Raw genomic sequence first — 16551 nt, forward strand, 5'->3', positions numbered from 1 at the left:
CAGAGACTGCTGCTCTCTTCCCTGCTGACATAGAAGCTCACTGCTTTTCCCCAAATGTGGGACTCCCTGCCGCCCCAAAATGGAGGGTTGTGCTCCTCCCCCAAATTGAGCACACCCAGACTTTTCCTTAAGTCTGGGGACTCCTGGCTCCCGGAACATCTGGGACGCCCACAACATCACGCCAACATTAGGACAATTTAAGTCAATTTCCCTAAATATTTGGATTTCCAGATTTCTCCTGAACATCAAAATCCCTGCGACCCCCATCCTAATGTGATGATCTCAGCATGTCCAGTCACCCATGCTTGTAACAGCTGTGGTTCCTGGCTCACCTCCAACTGCTACCTGGGAACGGGGTGGCCCTGTTTCCCAGTATTGGCAGCACCCTCGCCTCTGGTGAATGCGAGGTGGGGGAGCCAACAGCAGCTGTTCCCACGACCGCCGGAAGACAGCCCAGTCCGGAAGCCAGCGCTGCCGGCCCTTGTCCCCATCCCCCACTATCCTCTCCACCCGCTCCCAGGGGCTGGAGTCTGGAAAACCACGCGGGAGGAGGTTGTGGGGACGTGGACGAGCATCCGAGGCCCCCGGGTGCGTACAGCTGCGCATGAGTAGGCTGTAATGGGGTGTCTGGGGGTGAGTGACTGCGTTCGTGCGATGCGCGCGGGGAGCAGCTGTCACTTTGCCCACCCTGCTCCGGGGCAAGGTAGCTGGCGCCAGGATCTTCTGGGCGGATGGGAGCAGCGCCCCTCCCCTCCCATCTGGGCCCGCCCCCAATGCAGAGCCCGCCCCTCCCTCCGGGTACAGCTAATAACCTCTAATTAGTGCACATTACGCCTCCCGCCTATGGGGGAGGGGTTGCCCAGGGACCCTGGGGTCATAGGGCGCGAGCCTGGGCTTCACCCTTCCCCTCAAAACCGGGTCCACTCGGAACCTCTGTTTTCTCGCCGGCAAAACAAGGATTTAAAACAGCACTTGCCATCTAGTAGTCTACGTATTTAAATCGCTTAGCGCAGGGACTGCATACAGTAAGCACGCCATACATGGTGACTGCAATTTTATTGTTAACTATAATTGCCATCACTTTCCATTGAGCCCCCTCCACCGCCCCAGCGGGGGTCTCACGGCGGGCACAGTCTTCCCCCTAGGCCTAGTTCTGCGGTCTCCGCGCCCCCTGGTGGGCGCGGGCGTCGCGGCAGCTTCAGCCAAATCCTGGGTTCTGAGGTGCTGGGGGATGCCGAGCGCTCATCTGGGGAGGGGAAGGCGTGGGGGGAATATCGTGGAAGACGGATCCAGGCTGGTCAAGGGTGCCTGTCCATCAGCCGGGATATGTGTCTAGCTGACCTTTCCTCGACCTAGAACCATACCCGTGTCCCCTTATCTACTCCTAGGGTCAATAATGCGGGGAGGATCCCTTCATTTATTTATTTATTGAGACAGAGCCTCCCCTCCTGACGTCCAGGCTGGAGTGCAGTGGCGCGACCACGGCTCACTGCAGCGTTGACCTCCCGGGCTCAAGCGATCCTCCCACCTCAGCCTCTGGAGTAGCTGGGAATAGGCGTATGCCACCACGCCCAGCTACATTTATTTTTTATTTTATTTTTGTAGAAACGGAGTCTCGCTGTGTTGCCAGGGCTGTTCTCAAACTCCTGGATTCAAGCAGTCCTCCCTCCTCGACCTCCCAAAGTGCTGGGATTACAGATGTGAACCATCGCGCCAGGCCTTTTTTTTTTTTTTTTTTTTTTTTTGAAACGAAGTCTCGCTCTGTCACCCTGGCTGGAGTGCAGTGGTCTGTCACCCAGGCTGGAGTGCAGTGGCGCGATCTCGGCTCACTGCAAGCTCCGCCCCCCGGGTTCAAGCTCTTCTCTTGCCTCAGCCTCCCGAGTAGCTGGGACTACAGGTGTCACCACGCCCGGCTAATTTTTTGTATTTTTAGTAGAGACGGGGTTTCACCGTGTTAGCCAGGATGGTCTGGATCTCCTGACCTCGTGATCTGCCCGCCTCGGCCTCCTAAAGTGCTGGGATTACAGGCGTGAGCCACCGCGCCTGGTCCTATTTTTAAATTTTTATCTTTTTTTATTTTTATTTTTTTTGAGACAGGGTCTTGCTCTGTCACCCAGATTGGAGTGCAGTGGCTCTATCACGGCTCACATCAGTCTCGACCTCCTGGGCTCAAACCATCCTCCCACTTCAACCTTTGTAGAGCTAGGACGACAGAAACACGCCAACATGCCTGGGTAATTTTTTTTTTGAGAAGGAGTCTTGCACTGTTGCCCCACTGGAGTGCAGTGGGACGATCTTGGCTGACTGCAACATCCGCCTTCTGGGTTCAAGCGATTCTCCTGCCTCAGACTCCGGAGTAGCTGAGATTACAGGCGTGCGCCACCACGCCCAGTCAATTTTTGGTATTTTTAATAGAGACGGGGGTTTCGCCATGTTGGCCAGGCTGGTCTCGAACTCCTGACCTCGTGATCCGCCCGCCTCTGCCTACCAAAGTGCTGGGATTACGGGCGTGAACCACCGCTACCTGGCTAATTTTTAAATGTTTTGAAGAGAGGCTGGTCTCGAACTTCTGGCCAAACTAATTATCCCTCCTAGGCCTCCCAAAGTAGGGATTACAGTCGAGAGCCACGGCGTTCGGCCGGAAAACCCCTTTAGCATCCCCTCTCCGAGTCCATAGAAAATGCCAGGGCTCGCCCCGCCCAGCACAAAGGCTCCGATCATAAAGTGGTTAGACGCATTAATTTATTTAAGTTCCAGAGAAAATATGTGAATGCGCTTGCGTAACAGGGTGGAGCACCTCGTCTCAAAAGGATCTTGAGGACCTCCCACCCCAAAAAGGACCAGGGGGAGGAGGGAAGTTGGGACCACCCTCGGATGCACAAGGCTGTGCCAGGCTGACCCCTAGCGGCAGGGTGGGCGCCCGAACGCTGCCCGGATCCAAGATGGCGGGGCTGGAGGCAAGAGCGGGCGTGGGGAGGAGATCACGTTACCGAGGTGGAGCCTGGGCTTGGGGGCGGGGCGGGGCCTGCGCCTAGGGGGCGGGGCGGGGCGGCGCTCTAGGCCGAGCCGGAGGTCGGGGCTGCGGGCGCTCGCTGGTGGCGGACCCGGAGGCGGCCGCGGCGCCGGGGCTCCGTGGCTTGGACTGAATCCTATCAGGAGCCATGAGCGTGGACAAGGCCGAGCTATGCGGGTCTCTGCTCACCTGGGTAGGTCGTGGGGCGGGGCTAGGGGAAGGTGAGCTCCCACTCCTCTTGCCCGGGATCCCTGGTCCTGGTGCGGTCAGTCCCTTGGTGCTGGGGCGGGGAGGTGCAGGGGTCGTCGGCTTGCTGGACCGTTGGACTCTGGCCCGAGCACCCGCCCCCGTCACGTGGCAAGTCTGAGTGGAATGGACAGGTGAGGCCCCGCCCCTCTGTGGCTGGTTCACGTGGGGCGAGGGCGCAGGTGAATTGGCCTGGTCACGTGGTGCCTGTGGGGCCCAGGTGACTCGTGATACTGCCCTGGCCTGGACGCGTAGGGTTTGTTGGGCAGAGGTGAAGTGAGGCCACGCCCCCTCTGGGCTCAGGTGAGCAGAAGCCACTCCCTTGCAGAGCTACTGTGGCGGAGCAGCACCCGCCCCACCATGTGAGGTTCGCTGACTGGCAAAGTCTGCAAAAGGGGAGTGGTCCTGCTCTCCCAGGCCCTAACTCTCTCCATTGTCTTTTCCTTGACCCCTCAGTTACGGACGTTCCATGTTCCGTCTTCGTGTGCCAGCCCTCAGGACCTGAGCAGCGGCCTTGCCATAGCTTATGTGCTGAACCAGATGTGAGTGGAGCTGAGGGGGAGGATCCCAAAAGTGTCCCCCAGTCTTCTCATCCCACCTTCTCGCCCCCAGAGACCCCTCCTGGTTCAACGAGGCATGGCTCCAGGGCATCTCAGAAGATCCAGGTCCCAACTGGAAGCTGAAGGTGACAATTGGACTCCTGATTAGAGGACAGACTGGTGAAGAGATGACCAGACACGGATCAGCTAGGCACATGTCCTGGGTGATCGGCAGGAAGAGGGACAGATGTCTGATGATCAACCATTTGTTCATCCATTCATCTATTGAGTACTCACCCTGTGCCAGGCCTGGGCATTCAGCAAGGAATAACACAGACAAAAACCTGCCCCACACAGCCATCATTCTAGTGACAAGCAACACATAAAACACAACCATAAAAATTAACTTCCAGGCTGGGCGCAGTGGCTCATGCCTGTAATCCCAACACTTTGAGAGGCTAAAGTGGGTGGATCACTTGGGGCCAAGAGTTTGAGACCAGCCTGGCCAGCATGGTAAAACCCCGTCTCCACTAAAAATACAAAAGTTAGCTGGCTGTGGTGGTGTGCACCTGTTATCCCAGTTACTTGGGAGGCTGAGACATGAGAATCACTTGAACCTGGGAGGTGGAGGTTGCAGTGAGCCGAGATCGAGCCATTGCACTCCAGCCTGGGCAACAGAGCGAGACTCTGTCTCAAGAAGAAATAAAAAAAAAAGAAAGAAAAAGAAAAAACTTTTGATGCCAATAGTTCTATGAAGACAAGAAAAAAGCAGGGCTTTGAGAAAGAGCAATGAGGGCATGGGTGGGTGATTACATCAGATGGGTTAATGTCCAAGTGAGATTTGGGGGAACGGTGTTCCAGGCACAGCAAATAGCAGATGCAAAGGCCCTGAGTTGGGAATAAACTTGGTGTGATGGAGGAATGGGAAAGAGGGCAGAACAGAGCAAGAGGGCAAGATTTGTAGGAGATGAGGTCATCAGGGGCCTGGCAGGCCATGGTGAGGGTGTGAATTCTATTTTTAAGTGCTGTGGAAAGTCAAGGCAGGGTTTTAGCAGAGCAAAGATGCAACCTGGCTTAGGCTTTATAAAGCTCCCCCTGGCTGCATGGAAAGAAATAAAATGTAGGCAGCGAAAGTGGAAGAGGAGAGGCAGCTGGTGCATTAATCCAGGTGAGAGGTGAGGATGGATGGGCGGGGCTGAAGGATGGTGGGGCAGGTGGTGAGAAGTGACTGGGTTCCGGAGACATATGAAGAAAGACGGTCAGGCAGGCCGGGCACTGTGGCTCATGTCTGTATTCCCAGCACTTTTGGAGGCTGAGATGGGAGGATTGCTTGAGCTCAGGAGCTTGAGAGCAGCCTGGGCTACATAGCAAAACCTCCTCTCTACAAATAAAAAAAAGTAGTCAGGTGTGGTGGCATATGCCTGTAGTCCCAGCTACTAGGGAGGCAGAGATAGGAGGATTGCTTGACCCCAGGAGGTCGAGGCTGCAGTGAGCCAAGACTGCACTACTACACTCCAGCCTGGGTGACAGCAAAACCCTGTCTCAAAAAACTAAAGCAAAAAAAATAAATAAAAACGAAACAAAGATGGTCAGGTACACAAAAGGGGCAGATAGCCAAACAGGTCACCCCTAGAGGAAGGCACATGCAGGAGAATAGGATGAGATGAGCAGGAAAAGAGAAGTGAGGTGGAGAAAGGATGGGATGTACAGATTTAGAGTCGGGGACCTCTGAACTTGTCCACAGCTCCTTGTTTCTCCCTAGGTCAGCAATCTGAAGACGGTCTTACGGAGCCTGGTAGAGTACTCCCAGGATGTGAGTAACTGTAAAGGGATTCAGGGGGTTGAGTTGGGAGAAGGGTGGACCCATGAGCCCCTGACACCCCCTTCTCCCCAGGTCCTGGCGCATCCTGTGTCAGAAGAGCACCTCCCAGATGTGAGCCTCATTGGAGAGTTCTCAGACCCAGCAGAGCTCGGCAAGCTGCTTCAGCTGGTGCTGGGCTGTGCCATCAGTTGCGAGAAAAAGCAGGGTATGGGGAGCTTAGGAGGTCCCCAGGGGCTGGCCTGAGGAAATCCTCCTTCCTCCCCACCTCACCCCTGGGTCTCAGCCTCCCCCACCTTGATCCCCAGAGCACATCCAGAGAATCATGACGCTGGAAGAATCGGTTCAGCATGTGGTGATGGAAGCCATCCAGGAGGTGGGTGGGGGCGCTCAGTGTGCAATTGAAAAATGTCAGCAGAGGGGACATCACTAGGGCAGAGGCAACTGGGCACAGGCCCTGCCCTGGTAAGCTCTGGACTCTGCCTGGAACTCAGCTGGCCAGACATCTCTGTCTCATGTGTCTGCCAGCTCCTCCCAGCTCTAAGTCGCAATATAGCAGGCTCAAGGGATCTGGCTTTCCTCTGTGCTGGAGGCAGGAGGGCAACCTCTGGGCTGGGGTTATTGGGCAGAACTGGCCTTGACGACGGGAAGATGGAGAGGTTCTCAGTTGGGATAGTAGATGCTTTGAAGGCTGCCCTCAGATATCCAGTTCATTACAATGCCCCTTCCCACTCCCCAGCTCATGACCAAAGACACTCCTGACTCCCTGTCACCAGAGACATATGGCAACTTTGATAGCCAGGTAAGAGATTTGGGGGAAGGGTGTTCTAGGCACAGGGATCAGCAAATCCAAAGGCCCGGAGTTGGGAATAAGTTTGCTGTGATTAACCTTGGGACTGAACCTTGTTAGAGTTCCAGACCCCAATACAGATGCTCAGGGCTCCCTAAGGCGGAGGGGCTTGTCCTTAAGCCTGTAAGCCACGCCCATCTCCCAGGGTGCTAGTCACTTCCTGTGCCAGGTCTCCAGTGTTCTGGAGTCGCTCTTCCTTCAGTCTCCAACCCCAGCTTTGTTTTCTTTTCCTTTTTTTTTTTTTTTTTTTTTTTTTGAGACGGAGTCTCGCTCTGTCACCCAGGCTGGAGTGCAGTGGCCAGATCTCAGCTCACTGCAAGCTCCGCCTCCCGGGTTTACGCCATTCTCCTGCCTCAGCCTCCGGAGTAGCTGGGACTACAGGCGCCCGCCACCTCGCCCGGCTAGTTTTTTTTTGTATTTTTAGTAGAGACGGGGTTTCACCGTGTTAGCCAGGATGGTCTCGATCTCCTGACCTCGTGATCCGCCCGTCTCGGCCTCCCACAGTGCTGGGATTACAGGCTTGAGCCACCGCGCCCGGCCTCTTTTCTTTTTCTCTTTTTTTTTTTTTTTTTTTTGAGATGGAGTCTCACTCTGTCACCCAGGCTAGAGTGCAGTGGCGCAATCTCGGCTCACTGCAACCCCCGCCTCCTGGGTTCAAGCGATTCTCCTGCCTCAGCCTCCCGAGCAGCCAGGACTACTGGTGCGCACCACCACACCTGGCTAATTTTTGTATTTTTAGTAGAGACGGGGGTTGCCACGTTGGCCAAGCTGGTCTGGAACTCCTAATCTCAGGTGACCCACCCGCCTCAGCCTCCCAAAGTGCTGGGATTACAGGCGTGAGCCACCGCACCCGGCACCAGCCCTCTTTTCAATCCTGAGGGTTTCTTGTTCCCCTCCACTGGCCTCTAGAGATCTCAGCCTCCCTCGCCTCCTCCTTCTCCTGAATTCCTGAGTTCCTCTTCCCCCTCATCTCCGCAGTCCCGCAGGTACTATTTCCTAAGTGAGGAGGCTGAGGAGGGGGACGAGTTACAGCAGCGCTGTCTGGACCTGGAGCGGCAGGTAGGGCCCGAGGTGGGGCAGGGACATTTCAATAGCCCCTCTCCAAGCCCCAGCTCATCTTCCTACCCTGCCCTTAGCTGATGCTCCTGTCAGAGGAGAAGCAGAGCCTGGCACAAGAGAATGCAGCGCTGCGTGAGCGGGTGGGCCGACCTGAAGGCGAGGGTACCCCAGGTCTCACTGCCAAGAAGCTGCTGCTGCTGCAATCCCAGCTGGAGCAGTTGCAGGAGGAGAACTTCAGGTACGGTCATCTGGGGACTGGGCCAGGCAAGCCAGGGGACAGGGGGAGGGCAGCTCCCTCATGTGCCCTTTCCCCACCACCACCCCCAGGTTGGAGAGTGGCAGAGAGGATGAGCGCCTGCACTGTGCTGAGCTGGAGCGGGAGGTTATGGAGCTGCAGCACCGGAACCAGGCGTTGACCAGCCTGGCCCAGGAGGCACAGGCCCTGAAGGATGAGATGGATGAGCTGCGGTGAGTGGTGGGTTCCTGGGTCCCCATCACAGGGGGCTGGGGGTAAACTTGTTGCCAGAGTTCCCCTCTGATGCCATGCAACTCTGTAATTTCTATATGCCCAGTGAACCCCCAATATGCCCCCTGGACTCCACGGTGCCACCCTGAGCCCTACAGAACGCCCAAGGCCACATTGCGCTATCCTGAACTCCACCATAACCCCTGGACCCCACACTGTCCCCTCTTATTCCACAGTATGCCTCCAAGACCCCATAGCATCCCTTTGGCCCCACAAAACACAAGAACCTCCCCCACAATGGTCTGCAGATCCCACTGCACATTTTGGACTTCATAATGCCCATGGTACCTTCTAGGACTTTGCAACCCCTTTTGACTCTACTGTGCCTTCTGTAACCACAAAGGGCTCCACTGGGCCCCTATAGCACCTCTGTAATGCAAAAGAACTAGTGCACCCCCCCATTGTACTTCTTTTTTTTTTATTATTTTTTTTTTATTTTTTGAGATGGAGTCTCGCTGTGTTGCCCAGGCTGGAGTGCAGTGGCGCGATCTCGGCTCACTGCAAGCTCCGCCTTCCGGGTTCACGCCATTCTCCTGCCTCAGCCTCCAGAGTAGCTAGGACCACAGGCGCACGCCACCACGCCCGGCTTTTTTGTATTTTTAGTAGAGACGGGGTTGCGCCCTGTTAGCCAGGATGGTCTCCATCTCCTGACCTTGTGATCCGCCCGCCTCGGCCTCCCAGAGTGCTGGGATTACAGGCATGAGCCACCACGCCCGGCCCCCATTGCACTTCTAAGGACCCCACAGTGCTCTTGTCCCATAGCTCCCCCAATGACCCCAAAGTGTCCTTGGCAGATGCTCAGACCTCTCTAGGCCCCCCATCACTCCCCCTATAACCCCACAACCCTCTGTGTCCCCACAATTCCACCCCAGAGGATCCCTGATTATAACCCTGGGCTAACTATTGCTGTAATGACTCTCAACAGCACCAGGCCCGGGTTGACCCTTGACCCTCGACTTTCATGACCCCTTCACCTTGAACCCAAAAGCCTCAGGCTGAACAACACCCTCCTCTGCTCCAAGGGCCACTCTGCATCCCAGCTGAACCCTGATCAGAGCTCTCAGCCCTCCCCACTCCCTCCCCACTCCCTCCCCACTCCCTCCCCACTCCCCTAGGCAGTCCTCGGAGCGTGCTGGGCAGCTGGAGGCCACGCTGAACAGTTGCCAGCGCCGCTTGGGAGAGCTGAGGGAGCTGCGGCGGCAGGTGCGGCAGCTGGAGGAACGCAATGCTGGCCACGCCGAGCGCACGCGGCAGCTGGAGGATGAGCTGCGCCGAGCTGGCTCCCTGCGCGCCCAGCTGGAGGCGCAGCGGCGGCAGGTGCGGCGGGGTCCGGGTTAGGGCCGGGGCCCCGCCCCTGGCAGCGTGTCTCTTACTGTTGGCCCGCCCTCCCCTGAGACCCTGCTTTACTTGCACTTAGGCCACGCCTTCCAGGCCTCTTCCCTCCACCCAGGCTGTTCCTCTGTCTGGGTTAGTAAGCCCAGCCCTTCCCTTAAGTACCGCTCCTCTAAATTCTTTGATGCCCGCCCCTTCACCTTGCTGCTTGATTTACTTGGGGCTATCTACCCATGTAACAAAACTCGTGGTAAATTGAAAATATCCTAAAATGCGTTTAAAGGCCAGGCCTAGTATCCCAGCGCTTTCGGAGACTGAACCGGATCACTTGAGGCTGGGATTTTGAGGTTGTAGTGAGCTGTGGCTGCATCACTGCATTCCAGCCTGAGTGACAAGGCGAGATCCTGCCTCAAACAAAAGAAAAAGACTGGGTGCGGTGACTCGCGCCTGTAATCCCAGTGCTTTGGGAGGCCAAGGCGGGCACCCCATAACGCCTTCTGTAACCCCACATCACTTGAGGCAGGAGTTTGAGACCATCCTGGCCAACATAGCGAAACCCTAAAATACTAAAAATACAAAAATTAGCCGGGCATGGTGGCGCGCGCCTGTAATTCCAGCTACCCAGGAAGCTGAGGCACCAGAATCGCTTGAACCTGGGAGGTGAAGTTGCAGTAGGCCAAGATCGCGTCACTGCACTCCAGCCTGGTTGAGAGAGGGAGACTCTGTCTCAAAAGAAAAAAAGAAAAATATATTTAAAAAGAAAAAAAAAGAAAAAGAGGGCTGGGCGTGGTGACTCATGCCTATAATCCCAGCACTTTGGGAGGCTGAGATAGGAGATCGCTTGAGGCCAGCATTTCGAGAACAGTCTGGTCAACATAGTGAGATCCCATCTGTTTTTAAAAAATAATTTTTAAAAAATTTTTTAAGAAATAAGAAAGAAAATCCATTGAACATACCTTACCTATCGAACATCACAGCTTAGTCTAGCCTACCTTAATCATGCTTTCCTTAGCCTAGTTTGGCAAAATCATCTACCATAAAGCCTATTTTATAATAAAGCATTGACAATATCATGCAATTTATTGAAGACTACTTTACTGAAATTGAAAAACAGAATGGTTATATGGGTTCTTACTATTAACATTCACAGTTGGCTGGGTGCAATGGCTCACACCTGTAATCCCAGTGCTTTGGGAGGCTGAAGTGGGAGGATCGCTTGAGGCCAGGAGTTTGAGACCAGCCAGGGCAACAGAGCGAGACCCTGTCTCTTAAAAAGCCAAACAAAAAACATACACAGCTGAAAGCACCATAGTAAAGTCAAAAAAATCATAAGTCAAACCATCCTGGATTGGGAACCATCTGTACTCAGCCCCTGCCCCTGCTTCCACCCCTGCAGTCCTTATTCTTCCCCTCTCTGTGTTCAGGTGCAGGAACTGCAGGGACAGCGGCAGGAGGAGGCCATGAAGGCCGAGAAATGGCTATTTGAATACCGCAACCTGGAGGAAAAGTATGAGTCGGTGACAAAGGAGAAGGAGGTGAGGCTGAGGTTCCACTGCCCAAGCCCCACCCTGCCAATTCTGGGGTAGCCTATTTCCCAGGGAGCCGAGCCTGACCCGTGTGGTATCTTGTACCCTGTCCCTGCAGCGGCTGTTGGCAGAGCGGGACTCCTTGCGGGAGGCCAATGAGGAGCTGCGCTGCGCCCAGCTGCAGCCGCGGGGATTGACCCAGGCCGGTGAGATGAAGCCCCATGCTGGGGCCTTACCTGTCCTGGTGTACTGTTTGGACAGAACAGGTTGTGTCCCAGTGCATGTCTAGGCTGGGGAGAGAGCTAGGCCAGGCTGGAGGTGACCAGAAAGATGTGACATGGTCATATTGAAGAGAGAGGCTCAGGGTCTCAGGGTGGAGCAAAGGCTAAAAAGCCAGGCCAACCCTCCTGGTTCTCTATGATAAAGCCGGGGATGGAGCTTGTGTTAAGCCAGGCTGTTGGCTGAACTTGAGCCCCAAAAGATGATGTTTGGGAAGAAGACCCTAGGGGCGGGGACAGGGAATGCGAAGAGACCTGAAGACTTTTCTTGCATTCTTCAGACCCCTCATTGGATCCCACCTCCCCACCCGTGGATAACTTAGCCGCGGAGATCCTGCCTGCAGAGCTCAGGTATCCTGGGGTCACTCAAAACTCTGGCTCCACCCAGGCCTGCCAAGGCCCGCCCTCAGCCCCACCCCCCGCCCTCCCACCTACTAGCACCGGTTGCTTGGTCTCAGCTCCGGGTCCTAGCCGGGCTCCTAGGCCCACTTACTGCTGATTTGGCTCCTTTCAGCCCTACCAGATGACTTTGCCTCTCCAGGGTCTATCCTTAGTACACACATTATGTCCAACACCTGGCTCCACTTCCCGCACAAAAATCCTATGCCCTAGCCCCGCCGACTTTGATCCTTTCCCCCAGGGTCCACCCCTGTCAGTGTAGCCTCTGTGAGTTTCAGTCCCCTGTACCCTGCTGGCATTAACTCTCCCAGGCCAGGCATGGTGGATCACACCTCTAAATCCCAGCACTTTGGAAGGCCGGAGCTGCAGGATCACTTGAGCCCAGGAGTTCGAGAGCAGCTTGGGCAACATAGTGGCCCTCTCTACAAAATATAAATGATTTTAAAACCCCCAAAACGGCCGGGCGCAGTGGCTCACGCCTGTAATCCCAGCACTTTGGGAGGCCGAGGCGGGCGGATCACAAGGTCAGGAAATCGAGACTATCCTGGCTAACACGGTGAAACCTCGTCTCTACTAAAAATACAAAAAATTATAGCTGGGCGTGCTGGCGTGCGCCTGTAGTCCCAGCTACTCGGGAGGTTGAGGCAGGAGAATCACTTGAACCTGGGAGGCGGAGGTTGCAGTGAGTCGAGATCGCGCCACTGTATTCCAGCCTAGGCGACAGAGCGAAACTCCATCTCAAACAAACAAAAAAAACAAAACTAACCAAACAAAAAAAAACCCAAAAACTCTCCCATCCTAATTTTTCCCATTTCTGCTTCCGGCTTTCCAGCAGCCGCATCCCAGCTGTTCGAATCCACTCTTGTAGCTCCGCCCCTGCCTAGCTCCACCCCGTACCCCAGCTTAGGGCTCCGTCCACTTTAACCCTAGTTAGGTCCTCGGTGTTCCAACCCCATGGTCTGGCTGAGCTCTTCCCCAGGGCTCTGTCCCGCCCCTAGCTCCACCCGCCCTGAGCCCCAGCAAGCCTGCGGGGTGACCCGACCCTGGCCCTGCTTTCTCCTCCCGGGTCTGCAGAGAGACGCTCCTGCGGCTTCAGCTGGAGAACAAGCGGCTGTGCCGGCAGGAGGGGGCCGACCGGGAGCGGCAGGAGGAGCTGCAGCGCCACCTGGAGGAGGCGAACCGCGCACGCCACGGGTTGGAGACGCAGCTCCGGTGAGCGCCTGGGGACCTACCTGCGCAGAGCAGGGACAGAGGGGGCCGAAAGTGGGCGAAGGCACTAAGCGGCCCCCCACCCTTGCAGGCTGAACCAGCAGCAGCTATCTGAGCTGCGGGCCCAGGTGGAGGACCTTCAGAAAGCCCTGCAGGAGCAGGGGGGCAAGACTGAAGACGTGAGTGTCACCCACCACCTCCCTGCCTGGCCCTCCCTCATGCCCCGAAGTAACCCTCCTCTCTCTCCCATGCTGCCCGATGCCCCATACAGGCCATTGTAAGTACCATGGGCCCAGGGTGGCACCCCCTACCCTCACCCTGGGAAGGAGGAATTAGGTCCTCTCTGGACCCCTCACTCACCTTGCCTCTTCTCTCCCCCAGTCCGTCTTGCTGAAAAGAAAGCTGGAGGAACATTTGTAAGTCGCAGAAAGAGGGCACTCTTGGTGGGGGCATGGATTTGACATTAGTGGGGAGTTTCTTAGGCGTGTGCCACCATGCCTGGCTAATTTCTTCTATTTTTTGGAGAGACGGGGTTTCACCATGTTGGCCAGGCTAGTCTTGGACTCCTGACCCCAGATGATTCACCCGCTTTGGCCTCCCAAAGTACTGGGATTACAGGCATGAGCCACTGCGCCTGGCCTTCTTTCTTTTCTTTTACCTGTCTGCTATTGAAGAGATTTGTATTCTAGAAAGATCCCTGGCTGCTAGATGGAGTGGTTGAGAGTAGAAGAAGCTAGCAAGGGATGATGGTGGCTGGACCAACTTGGGAGCTTTGGGATGGGCGAAGCGGACAGCAGGGGGCTGTTCCACAGGATACCTGCTAAGGGTGCGAAGGGTTGTGACTGATGGCTGAGGAGATGGTGAGACCAGGGCACACAGCCCCCAGGCATGAGGGGCAGGCAGAGAGGGCTCTGTGGCCATGTAGGGGCATTTCTGGCTGGCGGGGAGGTCTGTGGCTACCACTGGGACGAAAGAGAAGCCAGCTCGGAGGTCAGCCCCCTGCTGCTCATCCCTGTCCACAGGCAGAAGCTTCATGAGGCAGATCTGGAGTTGCAGAGGAAGCGGGAGTACATTGAGGAGCTGGAACCACCCACTGACAGCAGCAGTAAGTGGGACCTGGTGACCAGGGGGTGGGGAGATCCCAGAGCCCAGCAGCATGAAGCTGATGAGCCACCTCTTCCACCAGCAGCCCGACGGATCGAGGAGCTGCAGCATAACCTGCAGAAGAAGGACGCCGACTTGCGGGCCATGGAGGAGCGATACCGCCGCTACGTGGACAAGGCCCGCATGGTGAGGACACTGGGTGTTCCCACAAGTTGCCTGCCCTGGCTCCCGCCTTTTTGTGCCTCCTATTGAGCCAAACCTCCTGCTTGCACATCTGTGCCCCAATTCACACCTGTCATACCCCACCATGTGACCGACTTCTGCAATGATTCCCCACTGCTACTGATTGTCGCATTAAAGTACTACACAGCCGGCCGGGCGCCGTGGCTCACGCCTGTAATTCCAACACTTTGGGAGGCCAAGGCAGGCAGAACACGAGGTCAGGAGTTCGAAATCAGCCTGGTCAACATGGTGAAACCCCGTCTCTACTAAAAACACAAAAATTAGCTGGGCATGGTGGTGGGCACCTGTAATCCCAGCTACTCAGGAGGCTGAGGCAGGAGAATCGTTTGTACCTGGGAGGTGGAGGTTGCAGTGAGCTAAGATTGTGCCATTGTACTCCGGCCTAGGCGACAGGGTGAGAGCCCATCTGAAAAAAAAAAAGTACTGCACAGCCAGGCGCAGTGGCTCACGCCTGTAATCCCAGCACTTTGGGAGGCTGAGGCAGCTGATCCCTTGAGGTCAGGAGTTCGAGATCAGCCTGGCCAACATGGCGAAACCCCATCTCTACTAAAAATAGAAAAATTAGCTGGGAGTGGTAGCACACGCCTGTAATCCCAGCTATTTGGGAGGCTGAGGCAGGAGAATAACTTGAACCTGGGAGGCAAAGGTTGAAGTGAGCTGAGATTGTGCCACTTCACTCCATCCTGGGCAATAGAGCCAGACTCCATCACAAAAATAAAAATAAAGTACTGCATGGATGGGCACAATGGCTCATGCCTGTAATCTCAACACTTTGGGAGGCTAAGGCAGGAGAATTGCTTGATGCCGGGAGTTCAAGACCATCCTGGGCAACATTCTATAATGAATGAATGAATACACACACCCCAATATGTCCCACTGGGTTTCAAGGCCAAAGTCACCTGGCTGTGACTTCCTCAACCTGTAGGTCATGCAGACCATGGAACCCAAGCAGCGGCCGGCTGCAGGGGGACCTCCAGAACTCCGTTCCCTAAGGACACAGCTCCGAGAACGCGATGTCCGCATCCGGCACCTGGAGGTGGGTATCCTCATGCCTTTACGCGGCCTCCAGCATATCTAGGCCCCTGACACTTGCCTTCTTGACAGATGGACTTTGAGAAAAGCCGAAGTCAGAGGGAGCAGGAAGAAAAGCTGCTCATCAGTGCCTGGTATAATATGGTAAGTGTGGGGTCTGGGCTCTAAGATCTCATGGGTAGAGTATTGGTGGAGGGGGTCCTGTGAGCTCACCTGACCCCAACCATACCTCCTTCTGAAGGGCATGGCCTTGCAGCAGCGAGCTGGGGAAGAGCGGGCGCCTGCCCATGCCCAGTCATTCCTGGCACAGCAGCGGCTGGCAACCAATGCTCGCCGTGGACCCCTGGGACGCCTCGCATCTCTGAACCTTCGCCCCACTGACAAGCACTGACCTCAGGATCCAGCCAGCCTGGGCTCCACCCACCCTGGCTTCCTCCACCTCACATGGCGCCCAGCACTGGGCTTCAGCCAGCTGCTTGAGAACTTTGAGGCCATGATCTCTGCCCTTCCCTCTCCCAGATTGGTGGGGAGGGAGAGTGGGAGGTAGGTATAGGCCTGTTCTTTTTAGCAATGTGATTCTTATCGTTGATTCTCTCTCTGGAGTTCATGTGCTGCCTGGGGAGACTCTGATTTTATATTTGACAAAAATAAAGACTTTCAATCTGCCCTGGCTATGCTCTGGGCACCAAGGTGAGGGAGAGAAAATGGGCCAGAGGTTTAGCCCATTGCTTTTAAGAAAAGCTTAGCGGCCAGGTACGGTAGCTGATGCCTGTAATCCCAGCACTTTGGGAAGTTTAGATGGGTGGATCACCTGAGGTCAAGAGTTCGAGACCAGCCTGGCCAACATGGCAAAACCACTCCTCTACTAAAAATAGAAAAATTAGCAGGGCATGGTAGTACATGCCTGTAATCCCAGCTACTCGGGAGGCTGAGGTGGGAGGATTGCTTGAATCCAGGAAACAGAGGTTGTAGTGAGCTGAGGTCAAGCCATTGTACTCCAGCCTGGGCAACAGAGCAAGACTCCATCTCAAAAAGAAAAAAAAAAAGAAGAAAAGAAAGAAAAGCTTGGTTTGCATTCTTACTAAGTGTGCGTGACGAATAGTACCATCCAGAGATAGGTGAGGATCACCTTTGTGTGTCTGTGAATGTGTAGTGGGGATCACCTTTGTGTGTCTGTGAATGTGTAGTGGTTTTGTTTTTTGGTTGTTGCTTTATTTTTTCTTTTTTTTTTGAGATGGAGTCTCACTCTGTCACCCAGGCTGGAGTACAATGGCACGATCTTGGCTCACTGCAACCTCTGCCTCCCGGGTTCAAGCGATTCTCCTGCCTCAGCCTCCTGAGTAGCTGGAACCACTTGCACATGCCACCACACCGGG

The 16551-nt window shown here is 55.4% G+C and overlaps 1 protein-coding gene across 3 annotated transcripts; it reads left to right on the plus strand.

Moving 5' to 3' along the window:
* The first annotated feature begins 3055 nt into the window (after positions 1-3055).
* Positions 3056-15845, plus strand: HOOK2 (hook microtubule tethering protein 2). Of its 3 annotated transcripts, none has more exons than XM_007995425.3 (22): positions 3056-3206; positions 3716-3801; positions 3872-3944; positions 5561-5611; positions 5693-5825; positions 5926-5993; positions 6357-6419; positions 7446-7526; positions 7604-7764; positions 7854-7994; positions 9168-9369; positions 10809-10919; positions 11029-11116; positions 11470-11539; positions 12662-12799; positions 12888-12975; positions 13178-13212; positions 13819-13901; positions 13983-14086; positions 15069-15179; positions 15248-15319; positions 15417-15845. In XM_007995425.3, exons 1-22 carry the CDS (start codon positions 3162-3164, stop codon positions 15564-15566), a joined length of 2154 nt encoding a protein of 717 aa, XP_007993616.3. In that variant the 5' UTR covers positions 3056-3161; the 3' UTR covers positions 15567-15845. The 3 variants fall into 3 exon arrangements, with proteins under 3 accessions (XP_007993616.3, XP_037848091.2, XP_072872993.1); XM_037992163.2 differs by having other exon boundaries at positions 13986-14086; XM_073016892.1 differs by lacking the exons at positions 3056-3206; positions 3716-3801; positions 3872-3944; positions 5561-5611 and having other exon boundaries at positions 5726-5825; positions 5904-5993.
* Positions 15846-16551: the final 706 nt, after the last annotated feature.

Source organism: Chlorocebus sabaeus, chromosome 6 (genome assembly GCF_047675955.1).
Source record: "Chlorocebus sabaeus isolate Y175 chromosome 6, mChlSab1.0.hap1, whole genome shotgun sequence".
In the NCBI taxonomy this organism is placed as follows: domain Eukaryota; kingdom Metazoa; phylum Chordata; class Mammalia; order Primates; family Cercopithecidae; genus Chlorocebus; species Chlorocebus sabaeus.

Excerpts from the sequence above, each read along its gene's own strand:
- HOOK2 (XM_007995425.3), top strand. The coding sequence starts at position 3,162 with ATGAGCGTGGACAAGGCCGAGCTATGCGGGTCTCTGCTCACCTGG. Across the intron at positions 13,213-13,818 it reads AGAAAGCTGGAGGAACATTT|GCAGAAGCTTCATGAGGCAG; the intron begins GTAAGTCGCAGA and ends CCCTGTCCACAG. Across the intron at positions 14,087-15,068 it reads ACGTGGACAAGGCCCGCATG|GTCATGCAGACCATGGAACC; the intron begins GTGAGGACACTG and ends CTCAACCTGTAG.